This window comes from Podarcis bocagei (assembly GCF_964188305.1).
Source record: "Podarcis bocagei genome assembly, chromosome: 9".
Lineage (NCBI taxonomy): Eukaryota > Metazoa > Chordata > Lepidosauria > Squamata > Lacertidae > Podarcis > Podarcis bocagei.
The window spans coordinates 7,408,344-7,435,003 of record NC_138134.1 but is presented as its reverse complement, the minus strand read 5'-3'; the positions used below and the strand labels follow the sequence as shown (position 1 = coordinate 7,435,003).

Sequence of the window (26,660 nt, the reverse complement as noted above, 5' to 3'; positions counted from 1 at the left end):
GCAGGGGCAGCGCGGTGGGTGGGTGTATTCAGAAATGCTACAGTTACCTAGATTTCTGAGAGTCATGAGGTGGGGTCCAACTCCCATCATCCCTGGCCAACAAGGTCAGAGGCACGGCCAGTAGGAGCTGTGGTCCACAAAATCTGGACAACCACATTGGCTACCTCTGGTCGGCAATTGTTTAAATGCACCACTGATGGTGGTGGTGAGACCACGGCATGGTAGGAAAGAGTTAACACCTTCTTCTCTGCATGCCGCAGTCAGGATCCTGTCATGCTTGTGGCTGCTACATTAAGAGGAGAATAAGAGAAACAGACACTCAAGGGCCAACTTCATCTTCAAATGCAATGCCAGTGTGATGGAAGGAGGCCCTGATACTTATCCTTGCTCCAAAACCAAAGGCTGGACATTTGCAGAAGTACCTTCCACCTTGGCTTGAGCATCCTCCATCCAAGGGGATCTTGGCATTTTGCAGATATAAGCTTGGGTATGTCACCCATTAGGGGACATGGGTGGCGCTGTGGGTTAAACCACAGAGCCTAGGACTTGCCGATCAGAAGGTCGGCGGTTCACATCCCTGCGACGGGATGAGCTCCCATTGTTTGGTCCCTGTTCCTGCCAACCTAGCAGTTCGGAAGCACATCAAAGTGCAAGTAGATAAATAGGTACTGCTCCAGCGGGAAGGTAAACGGTGTTTCCGTGTGCTGCTCTGGTTCGCCAGAAGCGGCTTAGTCATGCTGGCCACATGACCCGGAAGCTGTACGCCGGCTCCCTCGGCCAGTAAAGCGAGATGAGCGCCGCAACCCCAGAGTTGGCCACGACTGGACCTAATGGTCAGGGGTCCCTTTACCTATGTTGCCCCTTAGGCTTGTAGAACTCTTACCACATGTTCTCCATGATTTTAAAGAGGAGCATGTTGCTGCCAGATTGCAGGGGGATGACCACAAAGAAAGTGAATATCACAGTGCAGACGAAGAAGACGATGTGCTGGATGAGCAGACCTGGAACAGGGGCAAGAACACACCATCACAACAGAGGAAGCGGCCAGTGTGGACAGGCTGGACAGACCATCCAGCTCAGTACTGCCTGGGTTTCAGACAGCGGTTTCCACAGCCTCAGTTGGAGGACTGACTTCCCTGCTTCCCCTTCCAAACACTAGCATGAGACTTTTAATCTCAGGGTTGTGGGTTCGGGCACCTTGTGGGTTGGACGAGATGACCCTTTCTTGAAGGTTTTATTGTGTTAGTTTCCATCACAGTTATCCTCTGTTTTTCACAAATTGCTCTGGAGCACCTTTCTCTAACACACCAGACCTCCGCCCCAATCCTTACACAAAAGGCGCAAATTAGCATATCGTTTACCTAAGCAGGCAAATGCAGTTTGGAAGCTGGCAAAGAACATCCAGCACACCAGAGCCTGCTGTGAAGGCTGAAGCTTGCGAGAGCAATAGAAGACGTCTGTGACTGCCCCTTGGTACAGGCGCTGGAGGTTGATCCTGAAAACGGAGAGGGAGAAACCGGGGGGAAGATGCAGACAAGTGGAATGTGAGAGCACCTAAGGAGGATAGATGAAAACATAGGAACAGCCTGCTGGACCACGCCAAAGGGGCTCCTCATCTACTCCTGCAGAAACCCCTCCTGTGGTTTCCAGCAACTAGTACAGTGGTACCTCGCAAGACGAATGCCTCGCAAGACGAAAAACTCGCAAGACGAAAGAGTTTTTCGTTTTCTGAATTGCTTCGCAAGACGAATTTCCCTATGGGCTTGCTTCGCAAGACGAAAACGTCTTGCAACTTTGTTTCCTTTTGGATTTTCAATGCATTCCTATGGGAAACCGTGCTTCGCAAGACGAAAAATTCGCAAGACGAAAAAACTCATAGAACGAATTAATTTCGTCTTGTGAGGCACCACTGTATTCAGAAGCTGGAAACAAACACAAACCCCTGTGTTGCAAAATGTGACAATCTACAAAAATGCAAACACAACACGCTGGCTAAGAACTGTTAGTAAATATAGAATTGGTATGATGTCATTCAAAATAAACGAATAAGTCACTTCAAAATTATATATATCTCATACAACACATCTCACAAAATAGACAAGTTGTTATGTGTATCAGAGTCAAACAAAGGTTCAAACAACCAATGAATAGTGAGGAACGCCAAACCGTCTCTCAAAGGAAGAAGTCTCACACAAGTCTCAAAGGAAGACGTTTCTCCGAAGTCTCAAAAGGACAGTGCATCCGGAATAGTTCAACTGTTTCGAAATAAAGTCTTCATCAGTGAATAATTATCAATGAAATATACATACTAGTGGATCAGTGCTCACTGGATAATGTAGCTGCTGAGACGTCTTCCTTTGAGAGACGGTTTGGCGTTCCAGCAATAAAGGTTGTTTGAACGTTTGTTTGACCCTGATACACATAACAACTTGCAGCCACTTGTATATTTTGTGATATGTGTTGTATGATATATACCCGTATTTTTCACTCTATAAGACGCACCAGACCACAAGACGTGCCTAGTTTTTGGAGGAGGAAAACAAGAAAAAAAATATTCTGAATCTCAGAAGCCAGAACAGCAAGAGGGATTGCTGCACAGTGAAAGCAGCAATCCCTCTTGCTGTTCTGGCTTCTGGGATAGCTGTGCAGCTTGCATTCGCTCCATAAGACACACACACATTTCCCCTTACTTTTTAGGAGGGAAAAAGTGAGTCTTATAGAGCAAAAAATACGGTATATTATTTTGAAGTGGCTTATTTGCTTATTTTGAATGACATCATACCGATTATATATTTACTAATAGCTATTAGCTAGCGTGTTGTGTTTGCATTTTTGTATATTCCCACGGTGGAGGCAGAGCACAGCTATTGTGGTATCGCAGTAGCCATGGAAAGCCCTCTCTTCCTCCATGAATTTGTCCAATCCTCTTCTAAGGCCATCCATGTTGGCGGCCATCCTCCCTCCCGGGGGAAGGACTTCCATAGATCAACCCCTCATTGCGAAAGAAGGACTTTTAGGATGGTGGATGCTAAGTGAAGGCATTTGTTCTCAAAGCAGGGATGAGAACAACAGTGGAAGTGGCTTGATGCACAAACCACGGAGCTTCTTTAATGCTAGATTGGGCTTTTCAGCTGGAGCACTTAAAGTGAAATGGAGCAGGAGGAAGGCGAAGGGAATGCCATGCCATATCTCTTGCCAGTTAAGAGAAGCAGGAGGGGGCTGGCTTGGGGCAGCCTGATTTGGGTGGGGCAGAGCCCCGTTTGTCCTGATGGACCTCCCTTCCCTGCCCCCGGTGGAGTCCAGGAGGACAAGGCTCACCTGTGCTTCCCCATGGACTTCATCAGCATACAGAAAGTCAGCAGGCAGGAGACGACCAGGGAGGAGACGAAGCAGACTGCAAAAAACAGGAGTGGTTTCACAACCAGTCCCTCTTTCCCCAGGGAACTCTGGGAATTGCAGCTCTGGGAGGTGAATCGGGACTTTCTAGCAACTCTCAGCAGCACTCTTCACAAAGCACAGCTCCCATAATTCTTTGGGGGAAGCAGGGGGTTGCTTAAAGTGGTATCTTGGTGCAGATGTGCTCCCTGACTCACACGCATTACCTTGGTTCAGGTGTGCTTCTGCCATTCTGCTATAGCAAGAGGGAGGGTCCTTATCACCAGGGAGAGCTGACAAGACAGGCAGCAGCCCATTTGTCTGCCTGCCTGCCTGCCTGCCTGTCAGTCAGCCTGTCATCGGCTATGCACACCCCTCCCCCTCCTCCATGCAGAATCTTTTCCATCCCATCCTCTCTGTGCCAAATGCAGGATCCTACCACTTCCTCCCCCCCCCCGCAAGCCTTTGTGAGCACTGCACTACCATCTGCGGGGTGAAATTGCTGCCTGCATTTCACGCCCCCTTTGCTTCTTGGCATTGAGCGCTGCTTTTAGCTTGCTGGCAAATGGCCCAGAAAGAAAGCAGGGAATGAGGGCGAATCCGCATAAAGGAAACCCCCAACGGACCCCACAATGACAAGGATGTTTGCATGCCATAAGACGCCCCCTCAGATTAGGAAACTTTGACCACAGACCCTGATCCCATCTGCAAGGTTTCCCTACATCCAGAACCCATCCCCTCTGAACTTCAGAAAGGTCTCTGCACACACAGCGTGAGGGCTAGGAACTTAGGATTTCAAAAAAGAAAAGAAAAACATTTGGAGAAACATTGAAGCACGTGAGGCAGGCAGCCAACTTGATAACTACACAGCCGTATCAGCATCCCAGTGTTTGGAACTTGCCCTCTTCATCAGAGGAAAGATACCCAGGTAGTAATCGGGGAACGCGCTAACCATCCTTTCGACTTGTAGCAACAGTCCAATTTGAGGACAATAATGCAATGACCACGACTAAGGATGGAAGGATTGGGGAATTTTGGTTCTCAGAGTGCTCATGCACATTTCTGCTTTTCCCATGCCTAGAAAGCAGAGGCCCATGTGCTTTTTCCCCTTCTCCCACTCCTTTCTTGGGGAAAACCCAATGTTTAGTGCATGGGCAGCTGCCCCCCTAAATCAAGTAGATCAATATAAAATACTTAACTAGCTGAAGTTCTACCCCCCCACATAAAGCCTGCCCCCCCCATAAATCCTGGCTACATCCATGGTTTAGAACGAAATTGGAAGAAAGGCCAATCCAGAAAAAACCAAATTGCTTTTTACTCTGATTGAGTGCTAAAGAGTGGTTCGCGTTCCGCCCCCCCCCTTAAGGGGAAGCAGAGGGGCAAGAGGAGGAGGCAGAAGCCCTTGCTTTCTCATTGTTCCCATTTAAATTCTATTGTCCCCCTTTCTGCAGCCAACTTGTGATTTTTTAAAAACAATAAAAAGCCCTCATGTGCATTATAGTGTGAATCTGTCCTTTGCATGCAATTTCGACTAAGGCACACATTTTGTAAGCAATTTCTCCCAATATAGTAAAAGAACCATAGGACTGTCGAGTTGGGACCAAAAGGGTCATTTAGTCTAACCCTCGGCAACGTAGGAATCACAACTGAAGCATCCCTGGCAGATGCATTTCATATGCAATTTTCATTGATATATTCAGTTTTATGCACCCTTTCCCCAAATGTATGTATTTTTTTTAAGCATTGGTTTGATGGATGACGAATCTCCTCTTTTTCAGGGGTAAAATTTCTGTCCGGGTGGATTTTCAAATTTGCCAAAATATCTCTGGCTATAATTTCTGGATGAGACGTAGGCATAACTGGTGGCTGAAGACTTGCTTTCCTCTTCTCTTCTCCTGCCCCCCTCAGCAATATATTACAGCTTCTATAGCTTACATATAGTAGGGTGTTTAAAATGAGAGTCACCATAGTGTCCTCTGTTTTTGCTCTTCAAGACATGGCAGCCATAATATAAACTCAAAAAATGCACAACATAGTAGGAAACTAAAACAATACAACGCCACCAACCCCTGCCCTTGTTTAGAATACCATAGATTGTTTAATTAGGCAAAGATCTGGGAGAAGAGGAATGTTTATGCCTGGCGCATAAGGATATGCAACAAAGGCTCTAGGCAAGTCTCCCTGGAGAGAGCATTCACCCAATGGGGAGCCACCACAGAAAGGTCCTGCTCTCATGTTGCCACCCTCCGGACCTCTTGTGGAGCAGGCACACGAAGAAGGGCCTCAGAGGATGATTGCAGGGACTGAGTTGGTCCATATAGGGAGAAGCAGTCCCTGAGGTATTGTGGTCTCCTATGGAATGTAACCTATCACAAGAGTCCAATTGCTAGCCCTACCCACTCTGGCCTCTGGCATGGAAGGTTGTCATTGGCATGGAAGGTTGCCCCCAAGGGAAGGTGGCCCTCAGGCTAAAAGAGTTTTGCCACCTTTGGATCTGGGCCATAACTCCTTACGAGATTGCCTTGCCCTCCTGGGTCCCCTTGGCTGCTTCACTTGATGGAACTGGCCCTTCTGCAGGTGCCACACAAGACCCACAGCACATTGGTAAGAACTTGATCATTTAGTGTGACAGCAGCCACAGTTTGTCTATTGATCTCAGGCAGGTGCCTTCACTGGAATTAAAGACCCTTTTAATGAGGGTGAAAGAGGAGAGTGCAAAATATAGTCTGAAGCTCAACATAAAAAAAAGAAGATCATGGCCACTGGTCCCATCACCTCCTGGCAAATAGAAGGAGAAGAAATGGAGGCAGTGAGAGATTTTATTTTCTTGGGCTCCATGATCACTGCAGATGGTGACAGCAGCCACAAAATTAAAAGACGCCTGCTTCTTGGAAGAAAAGCAATGACAAACCTAGAAAGCATCTTAAAAAGCAGACGCATCACCTTGCCAACAAAGGCCCATATAGTTAAAGCTATGGTTTCCCCTGTAGTGATGTATGGAAGTGAGAGCTGGACCATAAAGAAGGCTGATCGCTGGAGTATTGATGCTTTTGAATTATGGTGCTGGAGGAGACTCTTGAGAGTCCCATGGACTGCAAGAAGATCAAACCTATCCATTCTGAAGGAAATCAGCCCTGAGTGCTCACTGGAAGGACAGATCCTGAAGCTGAGGCTCCAAGACTTTGGCCACCTCATGAGAAGAGAAGACTCCCTGGAAAAGACCCTGATGTTGGGAAAGATGGAGGGCACAAGGAGAAGGGGACGACAGAGGACGAGATGGTTGGACAGTGTTCTCGAAGCTACCAGCATGAGTTTGACCAAACTGCGGGAGGCAGTGGAAGACAGGAGTGCCTGGCGTGCTCTGGTCCATGGGGTCACAAAGAGTCTGACACAACTAAAAAACAAAAAACCATGCTAGTTTAGACAAGCCTGACCAGGTGGCTAGAAAGTTGATGTGAGTTTTAAGCTGTTTTAGTACCGTATTTAAAATTTTGTCTGTTTTAAAGTAAACCACTCTGATGGTTTTTTTAAAAAAATAAGCATTGTATAAATTTTATGAAATAAAGTAAACAATGGAAATTGTTTTGGAGCTAATAGTTGCATGACGCCTTACACTTGAAATAAAAAAGGTAAAAGGTAAAGGACCCCTGGATGGTTAAGTCCAGTCAAAGGCGACTATGGGGTGTGGCACTCAGTCAGTCTGGCATCAATACCAGGGAAGATTCTGGAGCAGATCATTAAGCAAACAGTCTGTGAGCACCTAGAAAGGAATGCTGTGATCACCAATAGTCAGCATGGATTTCTGAAAAATAAGTCATGTCAGACTAACCTGATCTCGTTTTTTGACAGAATTACAAGCCTGGTAGATGAAGGGAACGCAGTGGATGTAGCCTACCTTGATTTCAGCAAGGCATTTGACAAGGTGCCCCATGATATTCTTGTAAAGAAGCTGGTAAAATGCGGTCTTGACTATGCTACCACTCAGTGGATTTGTAACTGGCTGACTGACCGAACCCAAAGGGTGCTCATCAATGGTTCCTCTTCATCCTGGAGAAGAGTGACTAGTGGGGTGCCACAGGGTTCTGTCTTGGGCCCGGTCTTATTCAACATCTTTATCAACGACTTGGATGATGGACTCAAGGGCATCCTGATCAAATTTGCAGATGACACCAAACTGGGAGGGGTGGCTAACATCCCAGAGGACAGGATCACACTTCAAAATGACCTTGACAAATTAGAGAACTGGGCAAAAACAAACAAGATGAATTTTAACAGGGAGAAATGTAAAGTATTAAAGGTAAAGGTAAAGGTACCCCTGCCCGTTACGGGCCAGTCTTGACAGACTCTGGGGTTGTGTGCCCATCTCACTCAAAGAGGCCGGGGGCCAGCGCTGTCCGAAGACACTTCCGGGTCACGTGGCCAGCATGACAAAGCTGCATCTGGCGAGCCAGCGCAGCACACGGAACGCCGTTTACCTTCCCGCTGGTAAGCGGTACCTATTTATCTACTTGCACCCAGGGGTGCTTTCGAACTGCTAGGTTGGCAGTATTGCACTTGGGCAAAAAAAAATGAGAGGCACAAATACAAGATGGGGGACACCTGGCTTGAGAGCAGTACATGTGAAAAGGATCTAGGAGTCTTGGTTGACCACAAACTTGACATGAGCCAACAGTGTGACGCGGCAGCTAAAAAAGCCAATGCAATTCTGGGCTGCATCAATAGGAGTATAGCATCTAGATCAAGGGAAGTAATAGTGCCACTGTATTCTGCTCTGGTCAGACCTCACCTGGAGTACTGTGTCCAGTTCTGGGCACCACAATTCAAGAAGGACACTGACAAACTGGAATGTGTCCAGAGGAGGGCAACCAAAATGGTCAAAGGCCTGGAAACGATGCCTTATGAGGAACGGCTAAGGGAGCTGGGCATGTTTAGCCTGGAGAAGAGGAGGTTAAGGGGTGATATGATAGCCATGTTCAAATATATAAAAGGATGTCATATAGAGGAGGGAGAAAGGTTGTTTTCTGCTGCTCCAGAGAAGCGGACACGGAGCAATGGATCTAAACTACAAGAAAGAAGATTCCACCTAAACATTAGGAAGAACTTCCTGACAGTAAGAGCTGTTCGACAGTGGAATTTGCTGTCAAGGAGTGTGGTGGAGTCTCCTCTTTTGGAGGTCTTTAAGCAGAGGCTTGACAACCATATGTCAGGAGTGCTCTGATGGTGTTTCCTGCTTGGCAGGGGGTTGGACTCAATGGCCCTTGTGGTCTCTTCCAACTCTATAATTCTATGATTCTATGATTCATCTCACTTTCAGGCAGAGGGAGCTGGCATTTGTGCACAGACAGCTTTTGGGGTCATGTGGTCAGCAGGACTAAACCACTTCTGGTGCAACAGAACACCATGACGGAAGCCAGAGTGCATGGAAACACCATTTACCTTCCCGCTGGAGCGGTACCTATTTATCTACTTGCACTGGCGTGCTTTCGAACTGCTAGGCTGGCAGGAGCTAGGACAGAGCAATGGGAGCTCGCCCCGTTGCAGGGATTTGAAAAGAAACATCAAGAATGGGTTGGATCCAACAGGGCTCTTCTTACTTTTAATTTTAATTTTTTATGCAGAATAACTGCTTCTGGAATAAAGTACAAAAGCAACCTGACAGGTGTTTTCATGCTGCTAGATCCTGTGCAGAGAATTCTAGGAGATTTAAAAGATCTTGGCACTAAGCTGAATTCATTATGTATCTGTTAATTGACATTTTGATAGCTCAGCAAACTTGGGAAAGGGGAAAGGTCACTTCAATTGAATTATGGGAACGATGACTAAAATGCTGGCTCAACATTTATTATCATTATTTTTAGCTTCTCAGTTAGGGGGCCAACCAGCTCTGGAGAGGATATATTGATCATTAATGTGCTTAGAGATATGCTCCAAGATAAATACAAAAGACTAGACTGTATGTCATGTGGAGACCTTCTTGGATAACTGGGCTTGTGACCCAGTTCTTGTTCCTACAGTTTCGTTATTTTTTTTTGGGGGGGGGAGGAATAATTGAAAAATAAAAATGTGGGTGCAGCCAGGAATGGGCACTCTTATATCCTTGTGTTTCTTTACTTCTTCAGAGCCATTTCTCGGGGATGCTTCAGTTGTGATTCCTGCATTGCAGAAGCTTGGACTAGATGGGACCCCTTCCAGCTCTGCAATTCAGCGATTCTGTGACCAGCTCCAGAGTTTGCTCTTATCAGGGGGAGAAAGGGACATTGTCAACAAAGACCAGGGCCCCAAAGACTCACCTTCTAGAGACCAGATGTAGTGCTTGAGGGTGGCTAATTCTTTGTCTCCAGGGATCCCAGCGGGATTTTCAGAGGGGACTAAACCAAACTGGATGAAGAGTGCAGTCAGCTCCTTGGTCATCCCAGACCTTACTATCTGGATGCTGGGGACGAAGACTGCCAGGAGGAGGAGGGCCACCTGTAAACCAAGAGATGGTTCATCTGGCTGGTCACTGTGAGATGCTGGATTAGATGGACCACTGGCCTGACCCAGCAGACTCTTCTGATGTTCTTATGTCTCTGGGTACCAGTTGTTGGGAGACATGTGCAATAGAGCGCTATTCTGCTTGTGTGAGTGTCTGGAGGCGGTTGGAGGATGGATGGCGGCTAACAGATTGAGGTTGAATCCTGACAAGACAGAAGTACTATTTTGGGGGGACAGGGGGCGGGTGGGTGTGGGGGACTCCCTGGTCCTGAATGGGGTAACTGTGCCCCTGAAGGACCAGGTGTGCAGCCTGGGAGTCATTTTGGACTCACAGCTGTCCATGGAGGCACAGGTCAATTCTGTGTCCAGGGCAGCTGTCTACCAGCTCCATCTGGTACACAGGATGAGACCCTCCCTGCCCGTGGACTGTCTTGCCAGAGTGGTGCATGCTCTGGTTATCTCCCGCTTGGACTACTGCAATGCGCTCTCCGTGGGGCTACCTTTGAAGGTGACCCAGAAACTGCAATTAATCCAGAATGCGGCAGCTAGACTAGTGATTGGGAGTGGCCGCCGGGACCACATAACACCGGTCCTGAGAGATCTGCATTGGCTCCCAGTACGTTTCTGAGCACAATTCAAAGTATTAGTGCTGACCTTGAAAGCCCTAAACGGCCTCCGTCCAGTATATCTGAAGGAGCATCTCCACCCCCATCATTCAGCCCAGACACTGAGGTCCAGTGCCGAGGGCCTTCTGGCAGTTCCCTCATTGCGAGAAATGAGGTTCAGGGAACCAGACAGAGGGCCTCCTCGGTAGTGGCGCCTGCCCTGTGGAACGCCCTCCCTTCAGATGTGAAGGGAATAAGCAGCTATCTTCTCTTTAAAAGACATCTGAAGGCAGCCCTGTTTAGGGAAGTTTTTAATATTTAATGCTGTATTGTTTTTAACACTTGATTGGGAGCCGCCCAGAGTGGCTGGGGAAACTCAGCCAGATGGGCGGGGTATAAATAATAAATTATTATTATTATTATTATTATTATTATTATTATTATTATTATTATTATTATTATTATTAGCATCCATGAGAACAGAATCCTGGGCTGGATAGGCTGTGGGTTCTTAGGTTCTTACCTGATAGACAGCAATCACAGATGTGGCGAGGGAGAGAACCAGCTTCAGAGGGATTTGGAAGCCTGCAATTCCACACAAAAATCACAATCACACATGGGAAGCACCCAACAGTCCCATTAAAATGTTATTAACGAAAGAAGCATTGGTGGGTCAGAGTCCGCTCCACTGGTTGCGTGGAACATGAGCCTTAAGTTGTCAGGTTTATACGGTGCAAAGAAGGAAATGTAAAAGGGGTTGAGAGTCAAACATAAACGGAATGCAGAAATGCAGTCTGTGGCCATGGATGGAGAGTAGTTTGAATGAAATGGGTGAAAACACAATTGTGTGTGTGTGAGAGAGAGACTGAAAGAGAGAGAAAGAGATAGATAGATAGATAGATAGATAGATAGATAGATAGAGAGTGTGCTTTGGTCCAAACAACTGAAGTATATAATCAAGAGATGTGTCCCAAGATTCCACAAAGAAATGCAACAGCCACATAAACACATGCACAATTGCTGGTTCCTAAAGCAAATTCAGCTCATTATCTAAGTAGGGTGGTCTGCCAGGAATGATAGTCATTGCTCCCAGTGGGGCAGGACGCTCCGCGGGGCCTCCAAGGAGTCCGCCTGCCTCCTCCCCCTCAGCCGCCCTATAGCTGAGGGGGAGGTGGTGGGCGGACCGTCTGGGGCAGCGCGGAGCCTACAGGTGCCCAAGCCACCGCGTCACTCCCAAGAGAGACATGTTGCTTGGGCACGCTGCAGGCCCTGCAGTGAGTGCCGCCCAACATTTTGGTTTTTTTGTTTTAGTTTTTTTTTTTAGAAGAGTTTGGATTTGATATCCCGCCTTTCACTCCCTTTTAAAGGAGTCTCAAAGCGGCTAACAATCTCCTTTCCCTTCCTCCCCCACAACAAACACTCTGTGAGGTGAGTGGGGCTGAGAGACTTCAAAGAAGTGTGACTGGCCCAAGGTCACCCAGCAGCTGCATGTGGAGGAGCGGAGATGCGAACCCGGTTCCCCAGATTACGAGACTACCGCTCCTAACCACTACACCACACTGGCTCTCTGCCCAACATTTTGTCACCCCCTCAGTGGTGACACCTGGGGCAGACCGCCCTACCGCACCCCCTTCCTCCACCTGATTGCTCCATAAGGCTGTGAAATGGGATGAAAATGCTTGTCCATTCAGAGTGAGGGCAGAAAGCACTACTCTCACTCTGATTTGGCTTTATGAAGCTATCATTGCGACACTGGCAGCATCCCTTGAAGGAATCGTGTTGCCTTCATAATCCCTGGTTGCCAGGACCCGCTTCAAGAAGAAGCATCCATGGTGGCTTTCATTTCCCTGCATTTCTCCACCTGTTTTGTGCACCTGCAGCCTCTTTTGCGGGTGGAGGACCTAGAATCATAGAATCATAGAATCATAGAGTTGGAAGAGACCACAAGGGCCATCGAGTCCAACCCCCTGCCAAGCAGGAAACACCATCAGAGCACTCCTGACATATGGTTGTCAAGCCTCTGCTTAAAGACCTCCAAAGAAGGAGACTCCACCACACTCCTTGGCAGCAAATTCCACTGTCGAATTCCACCTAAGAACAAGCCAAAGCAACAATGGAGCCTTTCGAAAGATCTGTGCATGCAGTACCTTCCTGAGGTGCGTAGAGGAATGAGCAGACATAGGAGCGGATCCTTGACAGCAGGCTTGGCTTGGCTCTGCTGATGCTAGAGGGACAGAAAGAAAGTTTGGCTCAGGCAGAGAAGAAGAGGCACACACACAAACCCGCCAAGACATGAGGACAGGGCCAGGGGACCCTTTTCAGGCTGAGGGCCGCAATGCCTAATCTACAACTTTTGCTGGGCATAAGCAGCCAGTAGAAGGCAAGGCTGGCACTAGCAGGTAGTCTGGGAAAATACACTTTGTGCTTTCCCACTTCACACCCAGGCTGCACCCCTTTCTCCTGCTCGCTCTCATTCTCTCTCCTGAATGAGGCAGCTATGACACAACCTCTCATGGCATATTCTTAGAATCTGAAGCCATTCTTGGGAATGTGAAGTACGTAACTGGAAGCAAATAACCTTTCCCCCCCACTTTACCAGTGGGACTCCGGTGCATTTTATGTTACTTTTTTAGCAATGCTAGCAAATGAGAGAGGCAGTGGACAGTGGGTTAGCTCCAGCCTTCAAGCTATATTTTTTATCTATCTATCTATCTATCTATCTATCTATCTATCTATCTATCTATCTATCATCTATCTATCATCTATCTATCTATCTATCTATCTATCTATCTATCTATCTATCATCTATCTATCTATCTATCTATCTATCTAATCTACCTACAGTGGTACCTCATGTTAAGAACTTAATTCGTTCTGGAGGTCTGTTCTTAACCTGAAACTGTTCTTAACCTGAGGTACCACTACTTTAGCTAATGCGGCCTCCCACTGCCGCCGGAGCACGATCTCTGTTCTCATCCTGAAGCAAAGTCCTTAACCTGAGGTACTATTTCTGGGTTAGCGGAGTCTGTAACCTGAAGCGTCTGTAACCTGAAGCGTCTGTAACCCGAGGTACCACTGTATTAATTTATTTTAAAAGTGTGTGGAGCTGGTGTTGCCTTGGTATAATAGACTATTGTCCAGCCTGCAAAAGCCAGAGGTTTCTATCCTCATGGCTCCATCCAGCCAACCCAGACATGTGATCATAGGTCAAGCGCTCTGGGAGGGAATAAGCACTAGAGGAGGGTGTGGATTGGGGCCAGCAAGGAGTGTGGCTTGGACCAGATAGAGAGAGCCACATTATTCTTATTTTTATTTATGTCATAAAATTTACTCATGGCTTGGTGTGTTGTTGTTGTTGTTTTTAAAACAACTTGTTTCATCTTTTTTGTAAACAACAACAACCCTAAAAGCAGTTTACAAAAAAGATGAAACAAGTTACAGGGATATTCTGTGGCCAACTTGCCCACCCACCCCCATTTCAGTTCCCATTCATTTCCAGATTTTGGGATGCACTTTTGCTGAATGAAAGGCAGGCTGGATGTGTGTGTGAGGTTTTACCTTTTATTTGGCGTCCTTTTTGCCAGGATATTCTTCAGATAGTCTTCATAATAGCCACTCCCTGGCAGCTTAAAACAGAAACAAAAGACTGATTATTCCACATGAATTTTTGGTGCAAGGTTGCATCTGTCCCCCCACCCCCCACTGAAAGTGCTCTAATGCCACTTCAATTGAGAGAGCGGTTGCTGAACAGCTTGGCAGGTTTCTGGATGAAACATCGGCTCTGGATCCATTCCAGTCCGGCTTCCGCGCTGGTCATGGGACCGAGACGGCTCTGGTTGCCCTAACAGATGATCTCCGTAGGCAGCTGGATCGAGGCGGGTCAGGGCTGCTGATTCTTCTAGACCTGTCAGCAGCCTTCGACATGGTCGATCACGAACTCCTGGACCACCGCCTTGCCGACGTGGGGATCCAGGGCACAGTCCTTCAATGGCTGCGCTCATTTCTCTCTGGTCGGGGACAGAGGGTGGCGCTTGGGGGGGAATTGTCATCGTGCCACTCCTTGGTGTGTGGAGTGCCGCAGGGTGCGATACTCTCCCCGATGCTTTTTAACATCTTTATGCGCCCCCTCGCCCAGCTTGTTCGGAGTTTTGGGCTGGGTTGCCATCAGTATGCCGATGACACCCAACTCTATCTGTTGATGGATGGCCATCCTGACTCGGCCCCAGACACACTGACCAGATGCTTGGAAGCTGTGGCTGGATGGTTACGTGGGAGCCGGTTGAAGTTAAATACTTCGAAGACAGAGGTCCTCTGGCTGGGACGGGACGATATGGGATTGGGGGGGCAACTCCCATCTCTTGCGGGGGTGCAATTAGTGCCAGCACCGTCCATTAAGAGTTTGGGTGTAATCTTCGATACCTCCCTCTCTATGGAGGCGCAGATTACAGCTATAACAAAGGTGGCATTTTTCCATCTCTGCCAAGCTAAGCAGTTGGCTCCTTATCTATCTCGCCCTGACCTAGCCACTGTGATCCATGCGACGGTCACTTCCAGACTGGATTATTGTAACTCGCTCTATGTGGGGCTGCCCTTGAGCCTGACCCAGAAACTCCAGCGGGTGCATAATGCCGCAGCAAGACTCCTTATGGGGTCTTCGCTGCGAGATCACATTCATCCGGTACTATACCAGCTGCACTGGCTCCCGGTGGAGTACAGGATCAGGTTTAAGGTGCTGGTTTTAACCTTTAAAGCCCTATACAGCCTAGGACCCTCATACTTACGGGACCGCCTCTCCTGGTATGCCCCACAGAGGAACCTACGGTCTGCAAATAAAAACACCCTGAAGGTCCCAGGCCACAGAGAGGTTAGGCTGGCCTCAACTAGAGCCAGGGCTTTTTCGGCTGCGGATCCAATCTGGTGGAACGCTCTGTCACATGAGACTAGGGCCCTGTGGGACCTGACATCTTTCCGCAGGGCCTGCAAGACAGAGCTGTTCCACCAGGCCTTTGGTCAGGGCGCAGCCTGACTCCCTCCTCTGGCAATCTGCACAGAATTTTGCTTAACGGTTGCCATCAATTTGATTTTAATTAATTTTTATAATGAATTTTTAAAATAATTTTTAGAATGTTGGATTAGTTGATTGCTGTTAGCCGCCCTGAGCCTGGCTTCGGCTGGGGAGAGCGGGATATAAATAAAATTTATTATTATTTATTATTATTATTATAGCTCCCCCCCAAGAATTCTGGGAACTATAATTTATAAAGGGTGTTAACCCAACAGAGCTAGAGTTCCCAGCGCCCATGACTGTTTTAGTAGTACTAGAGTGTTTAAAATGTATTGTATGAATGTGACCACATCTCCAGATTAGGCCATGCTCTCTTAGCTGTGATTCCTGATATTTTTTTTTTGGGGGGGGGGACTAGGACCTTGATGACCCTTTGGGTCCCTTCCAAATCTACAGGTCTACGGTTCTTAACAGACAGCATTTGAAATATAGGGGGGAAATAGGAACCTTGCTGTGTACTTAAAGGATTTGAGATACAGCTTCATAGCACAAATTTGCTAATTTATAAGTATGGAAGTTCCAGAGAAAATTTAGGATAGGGGGTGGGAAACATTTGCAGAAACATCTGCATTTCACAGCATACCCGGCCCACCACATAAACTATGTATTCTTCTTCTTTCTTTAAGTGTGTGTGTGTTTAGGGAAAGGAGCAAGGGATCTGGGGCTCAGTTTAACACAGAAGACCTAGGCTGGCACAATTGCCATTTCCTAAGCCATATTCAGCTCGCCAGCCAGCCAGGGTGGTCTTGAAAGCCAGACCACACCAAAGCAGGGGCTGCAAAACACACCTCCAGTTTGGCAGTTGCTCCGCAGGGCTAAGAAATGGAATGAAAAGGCTTGCCCATTCAGAGTAATGGCAGAAAGCATTGCCCTCACTCTGATTTGGCTTTTAAGACATTGTTGCGTAACTGGGCCTTGGACACACCCCACTTCTGCCCAAAAATGCCCCTGCTGAAAAGGTACAAAGGTCTCGATCAATCCATCGGTTCGACTCAATTTTCACATAGCTAAAGGGGCTGTTGCAAAAATGTAAGAGTCGGCTTTGCACATTAAAAGAATATTAGGTGCACACCTGTAAAAGCCATTAATTATGAACATGACAAACATGTGCAGTTTTGCAATTTGCAAAATGAATAGTTAATTAGCTGGAAAATGAATTAACTGACAGCTCCAATAATCACCCCTGCTGCACATTCTTGTTAGGTACTTGGCCATCATTGCCTCAAGTACTGCTTAGGTTTATAGCAGGCCTGGTATAGGAAACTGGCACCCTTCGACAGCTGCGGGGGCATCCAGCTTTCTCTGCCCTGATGCCTGCCCTGGGCTCCTGGCTGTGGGCACACCCAGTGGCTGCTGGAGCAAGCAACCCTTGAGAGCAGTACATGTGAAAAGGATCTAGGAGTCTTGGTTGACCACAAACTTGACATGAGCCAACAGTGTGACACGGCAGCTAAAAAAGCCAATGCAATTCTGGGCTGCATCAATAGGAGTATAGCATCTAGATCAAGGGAAGTAATAGTGCCACTGTATTCTGCTCTGGTCAGACCTCACCTGGAGTACTGTGTCCAGTTCTGGGCACCACAGTTCAAGAAGGACACTGACAAACTGGAACGTGTCCAGAGGAGGGCAACCAAAATGGTCAAAGGCCTGGAAACGATGCCATATGAGGAGCGGCTAAGGGAGCTGGGCATGTTTAGCTTGGAGAAGAGGAGGTTAAGGGGTGATATGATAGCCATGTTCAAATATATAAAAGGATGTCACATAGAGGAGGGAGAAAGGTTGTTTTCTGCTGCTCCAGAGAAGCGGACACGGAGCAATGGATCCAAACTACAAGAAAGAAGATTCCACCTAAACATTAGGAAGAACTTCCTGACAGTAAGAGCTGTTTGACAGTGGAATTTGCTGCCAAGGAGTGTGGTGGAGTCTCCTTTTTTGGAGGTCTTTAAGCAGAGGCTTGACAACCATATGTCAGGAGTGCTCTGATGGTGTTTCCTGCTTGGCAGGGGGTTGGACTCGATGGCCCTTGTGGTCTCTTCCAACTCTATCATTCTATGATTCTATGATTCTACAACCCTTTAAGCCCAGTGCAGCTTTGTGGGAATTGTGGAAAATCAAAGTGGCCATTTGCACCATCAGGAAAACACTTTGCCAAGGGCTACCGCAACCCAGGAGCCAGTCTGAGTCTGAGCTTGAGCCATGGAGTACTAACGTGACAAGCCCCATCTTGAGATTCTGCTGGCTGTCTGGGGCCAGAGAGAAAATGCAAGCAATTCATCCAAGAGATATTTGATGGCAGACACCACCTGGGAAATCAGGGCAAGGAAGGAGGATGAGATGAAGAATAAATTAAAAAGCAAAGGGGGCTGGAGCAGAGACCACACAGGATTCTCCAATTACTCCCTTGAGGACCAGGAGGACCAGAAAATATGGTCTCCATGGAATGTGGTTCAAGTAAAAAGGCTCTTTGAATTAAAGGAGAAGACCACCAATTGTACAGGAGGATTCACAGGCTGCCTGGCCAGATGTCTCTAGTGCTGTAGAGGAAATTTTTTAGGGAAGAAGAAGAAGAAGAGTTTGGATTTGATATCCCGCCTTTCACTCCCTTTAAGGAGTTTCAAAGCAGCTAACATTCTCCTTTCCCTTCCTCCCCCACAACAAACACTCTGTGAGGTGAGTGGGGCTGAGAGACTTCAAAGAAGTGTGACTGGCCCAAGGTCACCCAGCAGCTGCATGTGGAGGGGCGGAGACGCGAACCCGGTTCCCCAGATTACAAGTCTACCGCTCTTAACCACTACACCACACTGGCTTGCCCTTCAACTGCAACATGGCAAATGTGCTTTGATTGTGCTTTGATTGGGGATAATAAGGTAGGAGCTGCATCTTTTCAAAAGGGCAAAGTAAGCCAGTGAGGCTGTTGAGAGAGAAAACAGGAGGAAGCACACCCAAAAGCTCAGTCTATTTCCATCCTGGCTCTCTTTCAGGTGTGCTCAGCCAGAGCTCTGCTTCACCCCATTTTTCAGGGAATCATTAAAATCAGCATGTAGGCAAGACTGGGGGATCTAAAAGGCGTGTCTCCACCCCCCATCATTCAGCCCAGACACTGAGGTCCAGCGCTAAGGGGCTTCTGGCGGTTCCCTCACTGCAAGAAGCCAAGTTACAGGGAACCAGGCAGAGGGCCTTCTTGGTAGTGGCCCCTTCCCTGTGGAAAGCCCTCCCACCAGATGTCAAAGAGAACAACAACTACCAGACTTTTAGAAGACATCTGAAGGCAGCCCTGTTTAGGGAAGCTTTTAATGTTTGACGGACTATTGTATTTAAATATTTTTTGGAAGCTGCCCAGAGCGGCTGGGGACACCCAGCCAGAAGGGCGGGGTATAAATAATAAATTATTATTTATTATTATTATTATTAAAGGCAATTCATTTTTTTTTATTTTTAAAAAAACCTACACTAAAATAACCCCCCCCCCATGCAAACAGGTGCTAAGACACTTAAAAGCCGAAGGTCTGATTAAAAGGGAATGTTTTTGTCTGGAACCTAAAGATATGAAATGATGGTGCCAGGTAAACCTCCTTGGGTTCCCAAGTGGGGAGCCACCACTGAGAAAAAACATTTGCCTGTTTAGAATTAGTATAATTATAATTTATTGCATTTATAACCCACTCTGCCGCCCAATGAGCTCAATGTAGCATACAAGGCTCTCTCAATCCACATAAAAACTGCAAGGCAAGTTAGGCTGAGAGGCAGTGACTGGCACCGAGTGGGTGATTTGAACCCTGGCCTCTTCCAGGTCCTAGTCTGACACTCTAACCACTACACCACACTGTCTCTCCAACGAGACTCTCCACTAACTTGCCATGACTCTCTGGCATTCCAGAAAGGATTCTTTCCTGGCCCTGCATGAAGATACTGGGGATTGAAGTTGGGATCTTCTGCATGCAAACCACGTTCTCTGAATTCTGAGCCCCTCCAGAAATGCTACCATCTGCGCTGATTAATCTGTGATGTCTCATTCACACATTCAAGTCACTATCTGACGCTACAGTCAGTGGGCAAGGACTGGCACCACGCTGGGTTGGCAAGGCAGTGATTCAGGAAGAGGCTCATAGCTGATTGTTCCAGCATCTTCCTGCAGGAAGCAAAACCATATTGTGAAAGGCTACCCACCAACATGCAGGCTGTGATATGTAGCAAAGACACCCGTGATATATTTATTTATTGCATCTATATTAGATCTACTTTGAGTGAAGCTCTGTTGGTGACCTCTCTCTTTGCCACTGACAGTCAGGGTATGCTCTTGCTTGCGCCAACCCAGAAAAGACCCAGCGAAGGGAAGCTGCACCTTCAGACAATTTCTGCAACATCCTCAGCACACTTCTTATATTTTTAAAGAAGCACCCGACTTCTGCAACCTATTTAAAATGCCTTGCATAATTCCCATATGCCTCGCCAGCCTTTGTGATCGCAGTTGCGGAGGTGCTAATTATCGTGGGGAGAGGAGTGGGTCTGTCACTACACAAGGTTGTTGCAGGATCCCAGCTGGAGATCTGCACAAACATCTGAAATGGAATAAGAAGGAACGTTCTGTTCCGACTCCTTATCCCAGAGTTGTGGATTGGGCTAAACCCTAAAATCCGAGTGCAGATTTGGGCTTCTATCGATTATTTATTTATTTTTAAATAGAGCTTTCTTTCTTAAAACAAGGACCTCTGTGCCAGTCGTTTGGATTATGATTCTGTTGCCAAACACTCACTCTCCTCCTTCCACTGTAAGGCTCTGAATAGGAAACATTCAGAAACTCAAATCTTCTTGAGCTAAGTGGTTTAGATTTCAGCAAAAATAAAAGCAGATTATTGCCCCCCCCAAGAGCCAAATTGTCTTTCCCACACACCCTGTAAACTGAGGGCACCTCAATTAGAGTCGGCTTTGGGAAGGAAATCACAGGATTGTAGAATCAGAAGGGACCCCAAGGCTCATTGAGGAATCACAGGGAAAGCATCCCTGACAGATGGTCATCCAGCCTCTGCTTAAAAACCTCCAAGGAAGGAGAGTCCACCGCCTTCTGAGGACTGAGTGAATATGGTCCATTGTCAAACAGCTCTTATTGCCAGGAAGTTCTTCCTAAGCTTTAGTCGGAATCCCCTTCCTTGCAATTTAGTTTGGGTTCTGCCCTCCAGAGCAGCAGAAAACCAGCTTGCTCCATCCTCCTTCTAGATATTTGAAGATGCCTCTCCTTTCTCCTCTGAGTCTCCTCTTTTCCAGGCCAAACATCCCCAACTCCCTCCATTGTTCCTCACAAGGCTTGGTCATCTTGGTTGCCCTCCTTTGCACACATTTCAGCATGTCAATATCCTTTTTAAACTGTGGCGGTCAGAACTGGACACAGGATGCCAGGTGTAGTCTGACAAAGCAGAATAGAATGGGACTATTATTATTATTCAGACGTGGGTGGCGCTGTGGGTTAAACCACAGAGCCTAGGGCCTGCCAATCAGAAGGTCGGTGGTTTGAATCCCTGCAACGGGGTGAGCTCCCGTTGCTCGGTCCCTGCTCCTGCCAACCTAGCAGTTCGAAAGCACGTCAAGTGCAAGTAGATAAATAGGTACCACTCTGGTGGGAAGGTGAACGGCGTTTCTGTGCACTGCTCTGGTTTGCCAGAAGTGGCTTAGTCATGCTGGCCACATGACCTAGAAGCTGTTGCGGACAAACACCGGCTCCCTCGGCCAGTAAAGCGAGATGAGCGTGCAACTCCAGAGTCGTCCGCGACTGGACCTAATGGTCAGGGGTCCCTTTACCTTTATTATTATTAAATAAAAAAATTCCTTCCAGCAGCACCTTAGAGACCAACTAAGTTTGTTATTGGCATGCACACGAAAGCTCATACCAATAACAAACTTAGTTGGTCTCTAAGGTGCTACTGGAAGGAATTTTTTAATTTTGTTTCAACTATGGCAGACCAACACGGCTGCCTACCTGTAACTATTATTATTAAATTAGATTTGTATATTGCCCTTCATCTGTAGATCTCAGAGCAGTTCACAGCAGCAAAATAAAAGATAAAAACCAAAAATACATAATAAAAAAAAGAACTTCCCTTGACTGAACATGAGACTTCTGTTAAAGCAGCCGAGAACTGCATTAGCTTCACACTGTTGCAAGACAACAGCTTTTTCATAGTCCCTGAGGCTTGGTCAACAGCATCCGGATGGCCACAAGGTTTTCCCCACTCCTGAGCTAGGAACTTAGAAAGCTGTTTGTTCCCAGGCCAGACAATTCCTCCATTTTGTTGTGTCAGCTTAATCTATTGCCTATCGAGTAATTGCAAGAGCACAGCTCATTCCTCCCCACCAAAAGAAACTCTGCACCGCCAGAACTTCATGGAGCGGAAAGGTGTGTGAAAATGAAACACTTGTTATTTTTAAATGCATGCAGGCATGCATGTCACCTTGACATTTCAGGAACTGCCAAGTGGGTCAGGTTCCATTTTCTGTTTCTGTACGGCATCTGCAATTTGTGCTCACTCCAAAAATATGCATCACATATTGGCAATGCCCTGCATAATTTGCACCTGTTTCGTAATGAAAACAGTTGGGAGTCGGAAACGTTAGACAGACAGGTCCACGTGCTCTGCTGTAATACCTTAGCGCCACACCATCTCAGAATTCCTGCCTGTATCTCTCCCGGCCCAACCCCAATTCAACAAGGGCAAGTCCTGTTGTATATTTATATGGTATATTTATATGCCACTATTCATAAGAACAATCAGAGCAGTTTACAACAAGAGCATGTAAAACCATACAGTAAAAACCTCATGAAAAAGTTAAAATCAGTAATCAACTAACAGTTGTGGGAAATGTATTCTGCATTGCCTGCTTCCATCAGGAATTTAAAAGTTGAAACAGAGGGTGCCGGCTGATGTTCCCAACACTTCCTTACCTGAGAATTATTCTGTCCTTCTGACTCTCAGCTCCATTCAGCCCAAGCCAGCATGGCCAATGGTTAGGGAAGATGGGCTCTGTCCACCGCTGGCCTCGTGACAAAGCCACGCACACTCCCCACGTCCCAGGAATAAAGTAAGGCTTTTGCTTTGCAGCATGTCTGTTTTCTTCTGCTAAAGTCCTTTCTGTTCCAGGGATGAAGAGGCTGAGCCTGTGGCCCTTCGGGGATTTGTTGGACCTCAACTTCCATCACCCCAAACCTTGGACATGCCAGCGGAGGCCAATGGGAGTTGGAGTCCCAGAACTGTAGTTCACGCGTAAGCCTTGAGGCTGAACTACCACAAAGCGCTCTGTGTGGAACTGCCCTTGGTCCTAGTTCAGATGCTCCAGCTGGTGCAAAATGTTGCGACCAGATTGCTGACAGCTGCACTAGCTGCCCATCTACTACTGAGACAGGTGTAAGGTCCTTGCGTTAATTTATAAAAGCCCCAAACAACTTAGGTCCAGGGTTTGCCTGAACCATAGCTGTCAACTTTCAGATTTGAAAATAAGGGATCAGCAGCCTTGAAAATAAGGGATCAGCAGCCTCACCTGTCCGGGGACAGTCTACGGGATATCTAACAATCTGGGATAGCAGTGGGAAACGGCGCTGGAATAAGGGAATTTCCTGCCAAAAAAGGGAAGGTTGACAGCTATGGCCTGAACCCTTCTATCCCACTGAGATCACCTGCAGGAATGTGGTTCACCCGAGTTGGTGAAGCTCACTTGACAGCAACAAGCAACTGAGCCTTTAGTGTCATTGGCATAGCCCTGTGGAACTCTCCGCCACTGGAGATTCAGCAGATGCTTTCTGTGCCCACTATGAAACACCTACTGGAAACTTTTCTATTCCGCTGGGCAAGCAATTAAGAATGCATCTTTCCACCCTGGTTAATAGTGGTCTGTTTCTAGCCTTTTGAATGTTTTTAACTGTGTACGGCTTTTGTGTTTTCATTGTTGTGTAAACCATACGTGTGTTATATATTGGTATACAAGTACTCTTATAATTAAGCGTCTGGAGGAGATGAGGTTTCCCACCCCTGCTCCACCCAGTCTACACCAGCACCCGGAGATGTATCTTCCTCTAGTTTGACCCAGTGATGTTGCCATGCCTTACCTCCACCGTCACTTTCTTCCTCTTCTGCTCTCTGAAGCTCTTGACAAGCTGTGCAGGATACCAAAGGCTCAAAACCACAAGGCACAGGATGATGGGGAGATAAGAAAGCAGGGAATAGTACCTATAAATCTGAGCAGAGACAAAGAGAAGGGCTGCAAGAAAGACAAACCTGTGTTCAACTCATAAATCACATTACAAACGACAACTCTGCCCCTGCTGGATACCGTATTTTTCGCTCTATAACACGCACCCGACCATAACACGCACATAGTTTTTAGAGGAGGAAAATCCGTAGGCATGCCACCCGTAGGCATTTCCTCCATAACATGCACAGACATCTCCCCTTACTTTCTAGGAGGAAAAAAGTGAGTGTTATTGTGCAAAAAATACGGTAACTCCAGCAAGTTCCGACAACCCTTGCAGAACCGAGCAGTGAGGAAGGGGAGGGGAGGGACAATACTAGAATTTGCTGATTGCTTGTCATTGCCTCTGGTACCACCTGTGGGTGGGCGCTCTGCTTTCACACCCTATCAGTAGATCCTGAGCTGAAAGCCCTTGAAGAAGCTCCTTGCCTCACTGACCTCCTGGCTCCTGATTCCCAGCAAGCCCTTTCTTTGCCAACAGTTGGGTCTTGAGGTCTGCAAAGATGGGCCAGGCACACACACCAATGGTGCCATTATGGGCATCAGATATTGCTCAGAACGTGGACAGCTGTTCTTGCCCACCCCTCCTGCAAAGCAGCAGCCAGTCTCTCCAGGAACGGGTTTCCTCCTTGCAGCCATTTAGAACTGGCCCGTGCCAACCAAACCTCAGGGCCTTCCAGCCTCCCCGGTTGTCTTTACCTTGGGCGACTGAGGGCATTCCACCTTCTGCCAGAGATGGACCACGCAATGGCACCAGGACAGCAGGCAGCCCAAGAAGTACCCAGCTCTGTGCCTGACCGTAGCACATGCAATTAAGGGGTAGTAGAAGGCAGGGTAATAGAGCAAAGCCATGATCTTCCAGTACTCTGGAGAGGGAGATCAAGGGGGAGAGAAGGGCAGAGGTTAAGAGCCTCAGCTGGACAACAAACAGAGGCAATTCAGCAAGGCAGGCCATGCCGAGAGCATGCAGGGTGGAGTCAGCGATGGGGCTCCCACAAACGTCCCTTAAAGATGCTGCATCAGTTTCCCCCATGCAAAAGAGCTCCTTGGAAGCTACTCCCTTGGAAGAACGACAGGTGCTGGTGCATAAGCTGCCAAGGCAGTGTGGCTTCTAGTTTAGGGGTTCCTGCCTTGCAGGGGGTTGGACTTTGACTCTGCAGTTCCAGGATTGTATGATAGGGATGGGCAAATTTCTTAAAGGTCCACTTTTTTAAAGTTTAGTTCAAAAGTTGCATTTCTCTCAATTTTGGGCCTTTTCTGCCTGGCGGCAACTGTTTGGCCACTGCAAGAAGCCGGATGCTGGATCTTGGCTCCGATACAGCAGGGGTCTTCACATTCTCCACATTCTCAGTGTATAAATCTTGCAGACACAATGCAGCTTTGGGAGCCCTGAATGTCTCCAGAGTGGCGAACAATACACAAAATTAAAAAGCATGGTGTAGACCAGTGGTGTCCAAACTTTTTCCAAAGAAGGCCAGATGTGATGAAGTGAAGGGCCATGAGGGCCAACCAAAGTTGTTAACCTTTTTTTAGGGTTGAAATTGTTGAGCTTTTTAAAGGATTTTACCCCAGGAAATAAACTGCCGGATTACACCGACCGGCAGGCCCCCGAATCAGTCTTTGGAAATGCCTATGTCTGGTGTAGAACACTGAAGAAGGGCTCTCTCTCTACTGTGCCCATGGAAGCAACCTGGTTATGACTATACAGGGCTCTAAAGTCCTATACAGCTTAAAGACTGTATTCTCCGTTATAAACCTGCCTGGGCTCTGAGGTGGGGCGGGGTGGGGCGGGGCAGGGGGGCTTCTCTTGGTCCTGCCAACCTCACAGGCATGCTTGGTGATGACATGGGGCAGGGCCTTCTTGGTGGCTGCTCCCAGACAACTTTGGAAGTCCCTTGCTGGAGAAGCTGGACTGGCTCCCTCCTTGTGGTCCTTCCATTGGCAGGTGAAGATGGCTCTGTTCTGACAGGCTTTGGGGAATCAATTGTTATATAAAGGAATGGGCTTTTTATAGGGCTGTGCCAATTTTATTATCTGTTTTTTAATAGATTTGGCTTTATATCACTTTAATTCTATCAGAGTTTAACTACTTTTAAACGATTCTCTTGTGTAAGTTTTTAGCTTTCTGTATTTTATCTGGCCAGTAGTGATGTATGGAAGTGAGAGCTGGACCATAAAGTAGGCTGATCGCCAAAGAATTGATGCTTTTGAATTATGGTGCTGGAGGAGACTCTTGAGAGTCCCATGGACTGCAAGAAGATCAAACCTATCCATTCTTAAGGTAATCAGCCCTGAGTGCTCACTGGAAGGACAGATCCTGAAGCTGAGGCTCCAATACTTTGGCCACCTCATGAGAAGAGAAGACTCCCTGGAAATGACCCTGATGTTGGGAAAGATGGAGGGCACAAGGAGAAGGGGACGACAGAGGATGAGATGGTTGGACAGTCTTCTCGAAGCTACCAACATGAGTTTGACCAAACTGTGGGAGGCAGTGGAAGACAGGAGTGCCTGGCGTGCTCTGGTCCATGGGATCACGAAGAGTCGGACACGACTAAACAACAACAACAACAACATTTTATCTGGGCTGTTTTGATTTATGTAAGCTGCCTTGAGTCCTGGTCTAGTGAAAAGGAGGATATAAATAATAATAATAATAACAACTCTCAGTGTTACCTCGATTCTGGGTCGAGGAGCCGGAGATGAAGGGCAGAGGGTCAGTATCCAGAACCAGGATGCATAAGGAGGAGAAGAGGATGCCAAAAACTGCCACAGACAGCCCCTTGTGACCTTCCTCTTCCAGGAAATGCACAGGGCTTAAGGAGGAACAAAGACCAGAATGATTAAAAAAAGGACCCATTTGCACCAGCGGAACATCTCTGCAGAAGGGCTTCGCTCCGCACAAACTC

The 26,660-nt window shown here is 47.4% G+C and overlaps 1 protein-coding gene and 1 long non-coding RNA gene across 3 annotated transcripts in view; both read right to left on the bottom strand.

Moving 5' to 3' along the window:
• The window catches only part of STRA6 (signaling receptor and transporter of retinol STRA6), a 58,764-nt gene that overhangs the window by 6,199 nt on the left and 25,905 nt on the right, over nucleotides 1–26,660 (bottom strand). For both annotated transcript variants that reach the window (XM_081207729.1, XM_081207730.1), the window contains 10 exons: nucleotides 26,428–26,567; nucleotides 24,454–24,620; nucleotides 23,612–23,740; nucleotides 14,013–14,080; nucleotides 12,602–12,678; nucleotides 10,978–11,039; nucleotides 9,666–9,843; nucleotides 3,319–3,394; nucleotides 1,362–1,495; nucleotides 884–1,001 (listed from right to left, as the gene is read on the bottom strand). In XM_081207729.1, coding sequence (XP_081063855.1) covers nucleotides 884–1,001; nucleotides 1,362–1,495; nucleotides 3,319–3,394; nucleotides 9,666–9,843; nucleotides 10,978–11,039; nucleotides 12,602–12,678; nucleotides 14,013–14,080; nucleotides 23,612–23,740; nucleotides 24,454–24,620; nucleotides 26,428–26,567 — 1,149 coding nt within the window. The remainder of the gene's footprint in view (nucleotides 1–883; nucleotides 1,002–1,361; nucleotides 1,496–3,318; nucleotides 3,395–9,665; nucleotides 9,844–10,977; nucleotides 11,040–12,601; nucleotides 12,679–14,012; nucleotides 14,081–23,611; nucleotides 23,741–24,453; nucleotides 24,621–26,427; nucleotides 26,568–26,660) is intronic.
• The window catches only part of LOC308594675, a 106,033-nt gene that overhangs the window by 60,940 nt on the left and 18,433 nt on the right, over nucleotides 1–26,660 (bottom strand). The gene's annotated exons all lie outside the window — the stretch shown is intronic.